The sequence below is a fragment of the Electrophorus electricus genome, chromosome 4 (assembly GCF_041902795.1).
Source record: "Electrophorus electricus isolate QZ-2024a chromosome 4, ASM4190279v1, whole genome shotgun sequence".
In the NCBI taxonomy this organism is placed as follows: Eukaryota; Metazoa; Chordata; class Actinopteri; order Gymnotiformes; family Gymnotidae; genus Electrophorus; species Electrophorus electricus.
In genome coordinates, this window is record NC_137500.1 from 17,299,984 (window position 1) to 17,306,442 (window position 6,459).

Sequence of the window (6,459 nt, forward strand, 5' to 3'; positions counted from 1 at the left end):
TGGATGCCAGTGTTTGCAAATATGATTACACTAACTAACTGATTTACTTCAGTTTAGTTTTACCTTACATGAAAAAGCTTTTCTTGACAGATAAGTAGTAAATGTAGCAAGTTAGTAAAATAAGCAATAAAATGAGAAATAAGCAAAATATTAATTTACATTCAACATGCAAGCTACAGTGACAAGGAGCATATGACAAAAACTACTGGATAAATAATGCCCAAAACAGTGCAGAAATGGACAACAGTTGGCAGTAATGAGCAGAATCACTTAAACACAGAACCACTTAAAGAGTGTAATGAAGCTACAGCTTTGTGAGCAAGTAAAGTCTCCAAACAGCTGATGAAGTTGCTTCAAGTGTGCATTGTGTGTGAACCTGACTCAATCTGCAGCATGGAACAAAGTAGTAATATGTAATATTTAACAAACCGAAAATGCAGCATTTTAGAATAATTTGTGTTGCTCTATCAAAGTATATTTGAGTAGATTTCATGTTCTTATGAAGCAACCACACAAACTATGGATAAACTACATAGAAACATAATATGCTTGATTGTGTGTTCATTATGATCAACTTCTTTTTGATGATGATGCTTTTGCAGGAGGTTTCTAACCCCATCAGACAAAGAAAACCTTTTCACTCTGAACCACTTTCCGGTGTGGTACCGCCATGCTGTAGAGAACCCAGCGGGGAATTTCTTATACTATGCTCCCCAAGAGGACATGCAAGGTAGCCTGCCTTGTCTTGAACCTTCTATCTCATTCTGTCCATTAGTCCCCTCACTCGTAAGTATGTGTGGTAGGGTGCAAGGGTAAATTACAGTGTGCTCTATTTGAGGCCACTGGAAGGATATGTTTTCCTCAGATGTTTTCAGTGACTGAATTTGACTATAGCACAGAGTCATGATCCAGAACACAAAAAAGGTATTTAAACAACCTGGCATTAGTCACTCACCTTTTTTATTTTCTCTGGTCTTTTTCAGTCCTTTCTCTTTCTCTGTCTCTTCCACACTGTCCCAGTTTCTCCCTCTCTTTCTTCCTTTTAAGATCTATTTATCATTTTCGATTTCCCATTTCCCTTTCTCTTTAATTCTCACACTTTAACTTTTACATGCAAGCACACTCTGTCTTTGTCATTCTTTTAATCTTTTATATTCCATTCCACAATGCTTTCTCATTTTCATAATCTTTTTAACTTTCCCTTTATCTTTTGCTTTCCCTCTTGTATTCTTTCATTTTTACTGTCTTACTTTTACCTTATCACTTATGTGTATGGACCATACTGAGTAAAGGTGGCAAGATGTGTGAGTGAAGAAAGGGGTAGGATGCTGCCGTGATTTCAGATAGTAACAAAAATGTGTTTAATCAAAACAAAATTAAACACATAGAATACAAACACTAAAGCAAAGACATTCATCCAAGTAGCAAACATGCCCAAACACAGTAAACGTAGCAAATACATTGTAAACACAAACAATGACTAAAAACAACAGGGAGTAATTATACACAATAATTAAGGAAAGAAACAACACACTGGTCAAGTGTGGAACACTGCTAACAAGTAGTAAACAAGGAAGTAAACAAAATGAACATGGAGACATGCTAACAAAATGAAAACAGATAGGAAGCAGTGGATCTGACCATGTGCCTGAAGAGATAGAGGAGGGGACCATGACAGTACATGTGCTGCTAGTGAGAGGGAGCCAGAACTGGTGCCGCCTTTGGGGAGGAGATGGCAGACTGTACAGGGCAGGACAGGACTTGGGGCTCCATTGCAGGACATACAGGGGACCAGACATGGAATGGGACCAGAGGTATGAGGCGGGGACTAGGATGGGAACAGGCCCACTGATGGGGACAGGAAGTGACATAAAGGGAGAGACAGGGATTGTGATGGTAGCTGGGACTAGGGTAGGAGGCCAAGCAGGTGACCCAGATGGGAAAAGGGGCATTGATCATATAGCAGACTGAAAGGTAGCTCCAGTCAGGTTGCCTGCTGCAGGGCGCGATGACAGGGTTGCTGTCCTGGGAGCTGGGCTTGGCGCAGAAGGTGCTAGAGATCAGAACGTCTTAGGTGGACATAAGGCCTCTCGCAAACATGGGAAGAGTGCTTACTGAGGCGCTGGTCATGTGAGGAATGCCTGCTTTGGAGGTGCACTCACAGCTGAAAACAAACCCATATGGTGGATTTGACCACATTGGCGAAGGGATAGAGAAGGGGATCGTGACAGTAGTTTGTAGTGTGATTACAAGCATGGTTACACATCATATTTTAATAAACATCTAAATATTCTGAACATGCTCTTCAGAAAGTCATTTATTGCATGTTGAAGGAATATAGGGCTTGAAATTGGAATACATTGTCATGATTTTTGTTTCTTTATAAGTGTGTTTATGTAAGGAAAGGCTGTTATATATTCCAGTTTGTATGTGTACTCAGCACTCTCTCTATGTGGCAGATGGTGGGATCTTGATTGCTGTGACGTCTGTTACTGTCACAGTAGACCAGAAAACAGCTGTGGCTGGAGGTAGGAGATACTTTTTTTCCTGTTTTTTCTTTTCTTTTCTTTCAACCTCACTTGCCACTATTTTCACCCTTAGTACCACAATAAAATTACACTAATCTTTTCTACTTTAATTTTTCTCTATATAAGAAAAATATTTAAAAAAAGATGCTGTATTAGCAATAACTTAGTCTGTTAGGAACATTTAAAAGCTTTTTAAAATAAACTAATACAGAAAAATAGGCACTGGTCCTGTGTTATTTCCTTCATTTTCTGAGTCTTATGAAATATTCAGAGAGGGAGTTAAACACATTATTCTTAGGCTATTTAGCAAGACAGCAACACACATAAAGAGATTAAGCATTATTGATTCCTCACAGGCAATAATTTTGTACACTTTCACAAAATCCTGCAAAATAATTTTCTTTCTCTATTTATATAATTATTTCTTGTCATATTTGGAAAGTAATGTGTTTATGTATGTAATCTCAGATGACATGCTGTGCTATGGAGCCCTGGGAGGAGTATGACTGCTGCACACACACACATACAGAGATGGTTTCAGTGTTAAATTTGAGCAATTCAGCCAGTGAATGTAGAAAAAAAAAAACTAAATTTTTCTACACAAAGTAACAGAGATGCTTCAGTTTAGTTCATGTTTGCAACATTTTTAAGCAACATTTGTTCCAAGCAACATATGACTCCCCGGTTACTCTTAAAGCAGGTAATTTGCTGCCTTTACACTGTAGTGAAGCATCAGTCCTATAACACTAACGAAGGAATAGGAAACATGTGGTAAGGAAAAATCAACATACCTTACTGGGAATCACATTTCAGTAAAGCATGTAAACATAATATTGATGTTATTGTGTGCCTTTTGCCATTTTTCTAATGCAAAGGTGGTCTTGTCTTACCCTGAGTGGTATTAAAAAGTCTTTTAAAAAACGTTTGATTTCCCCATACCAGCAGACACTCTGGTAAATTTTTGCTTTAATCAGGGATTTCAGCAGTGGAGTGGTGTAATAGCATGACAGCAGTGATAGAGATTGGCTCCCTTCTGAAAACTCTGAAAGGAGTTGTTAAGCATTTTATATGTATGTATGTGTGTGTGTGTCTGTGTGTGTAAGTGAAGGTGTGTGGGTATGTGTGTGCGTGTGTGTTTGTGTGTGTGTGTGAAGCACTTTGTTTGCACAGCTGATGAAAGACCTCTGCCTAAAACATCCTGTTTCTCTGGAAACCTTATGTACTTCACTGCAATTTTTACTACTTCTATACATACATATACAGAAGCACAGCAATTTGTCATGGCATAGATTCAACTAGGTGTTGAAATCATTCTGCAGAAATCTTGGCCCATACAGACAGTAGCGCTTCTTGTAGCTGCCATAGATTAGATGAAGGTATTGACATGCTTTGAACAGTTTGTACTGTCTCATCCCAGAGATGCTCTAATATCTGGGGACTGTGAAGGCCAGGGGAGCAAGAAAAACTCACTGTCATGTTTCTGAAACCAATCCATAACAGCTGCCATAAAGGGATGAACTTGGTTGTCCACAATGCTTAAGTAAGCCATACTGTCAAAACATCCATCCACAGGTAGCAGAGGACCCACACTGTGCCAAGAAAACATTCCCCACACCATTATTCCACCACCACCAGCCTGAACTGTTGATACCTGACAGGAAGGGCTCATTGATTTGTGGTGCTTGCCCAAAATTCTGACCTTCTGACCAGGTGATGCTATTCCACTCTTCAGTGATCCAATTTTTGTGCTCTTTTGCCTTCTGGAGTCTTGCTTTTCTGTTTCCCTTAGACAGCAAAGGCAGTCAAACTGATTGTCTGCTGTTATAGCCCTGCTGTACTAAGGAACGACGAGTTGCGCATTTGAAGCTTTTGAAATAGCCCCAGCTAGTGTCTTGTTTGAAGTTTCTCAAATCACTTAGTTTTCCCATTTTAAAGCAGACTCACACTGAAATTGATCCATGGAAAACTTGTTGACCTGATTGTTTACCTGTCTAATTTCCATACAGGGAAGCTCCGATCATTTTATTATATATATATATATATATATATATATATATATATATATATATATATATATATATATATATATATATATATATATATATGTGTGTGTGTATGTATATATATATGTATATGTGTATATATATATATATATATATATATATATATGTATATATATATATATATGTGTATATATATATATATATATATATATGTATATATATATATATGTATATATATATATATGTATATATATATATATATATATATATGTATGTATGTATGTATGTATGTATGTATGTATGTGTGTGTGTCTGTGTGTGTATGTGTGTAAAAGCATGTGGTAGTATATAAATATGATTTTGTTTGTGTCCATTTCTGTTGCATGTTCGCTCATACTCCACTTGCTAACTTATGGAAATTTGTTGTCAACATGGAATTGTTCCATAGCCCACAAACAAAATGTGAAATGACTTTTTGGAGCAAAAAAATAAATAATCACTTTTGTATCATCTCATACAGTTTTATAATAACAATCTTAGAAAAAAATAGATAAAGAGGTACAGAGATATACAGAGGTAATATAGAGGTAAATAGAGACAAATAAATCATAACTCAAAAAAAGTTTAAGGAGATGCATTAGGCCCACTTCAAGGGGCAATGTCTCTCACTCCATATGTCACAGAGGAGCTAGTACCTCTTAGTTTTGAGGAAATGGATATCATTTGTAATCTAGCCCTGTATTCACATGTGTTGCTGGGGCTCAGAGGCATGCAGACAGTAAACAAGACAGCAGTTACATTCTGCTATTCAGATTGACCAGTTTTGTCTCAAATAAACTGCAGCTTCTGTACTGAATGGAATTTGACCAATACACAAGGCTGAACTTACTAATAAATAAAAAAGAATGGTTAAACAAATGATATAACAAAGCACAATGCTTCTTTAAATAGTGCCCATTTTAGGATGTTCATAAGGTTGTTCAAAATTAATTATTATTGTGCATTTGTCTTGTTTTTATTAGCTGCTTGAATCAGGGTATGAAATAGACTAGAAATGCCATCAGACATGAAACTGAAATGGCAAGCTATATGAACTTGGTGTATGACTCTTAGTGTCAGGTTTGTGGTCTTTTTGCTTCTTAATGTGGATCATTTTAATAGTATAACAGCCATTTGACTCTATTTCTGTGCTTTTATTCATGGTAAGGTAAAACACCCATTCGTTCTTTTATTTTTTTTGTAGTCAGATTCTGGCAAGACTTTTACATTTTTAATTTTGAAATAACAAAATATATATGTATTTATGTGTACCTTATATACAGTGTCTTCCTAATTTATTGGAGTATATAATTTTTATTTTTGCAGTAGTCAAGCAGTTAGGATTAGAGATATAAATCATTATATATAGCAAAATACATGATGTTTTATTTTGGAGGATTTCTGAAGACATTTTGTAATATTTGCCTTTTTGTCACTGTTGGAAATAAATATTTTAAAGTAATAACTGAAGCCTAAAAGCAAAAAAAGGTTATTTGAGTTATTTGCTTTTCCTGCAGTCATTTCTTGCAGTGAAGCATTTCTTAAATAAGAATCCCTTTGAAGAAGTTAAATAAGTGCTTGAATGGTTTGAGCCTGGATGGCTGTCTTGGCTAGTTCAGGTTTTTCCTTTTATGCATTCTGTACTTAAAAAAAGGACACAGAGAGTATGGAGCATTTGGTGATCATAGTTATTGCAATATCCCCAGAGAAATGATAGATGAAGTTCAGTGCTTTTGCCTTCATGTTTTCATCTGCAAACGAAATTGCTTGACCTTCCAACAAAAATGTGTTGTGACTACTCTGTCCTAATATTTTGGAGGACATTGTTTGCTCAAATTATGACTTTTAACAATTAGATACATCAAAGACTTTGTACTGTAGGTATTAAT

General features: G+C 36.2%; 1 protein-coding gene across 8 annotated transcripts in view; it reads left to right on the top strand.

Moving 5' to 3' along the window:
• The window catches only part of cacna2d4a (calcium channel, voltage-dependent, alpha 2/delta subunit 4a), a 76,289-nt gene that overhangs the window by 24,409 nt on the left and 45,421 nt on the right, over nucleotides 1-6,459 (top strand). For all 8 annotated transcript variants that reach the window (XR_014123254.1, XM_081712732.1, XM_081712734.1 and 5 more), the window contains 2 exons: nucleotides 603-730; nucleotides 2,460-2,528. Coding sequence is in view for 7 of the 8 variants with exons in the window: in XM_081712732.1 (XP_081568858.1) it covers nucleotides 603-730; nucleotides 2,460-2,528 (197 nt within the window). In the remaining variant the exon portion in view is untranslated. The remainder of the gene's footprint in view (nucleotides 1-602; nucleotides 731-2,459; nucleotides 2,529-6,459) is intronic.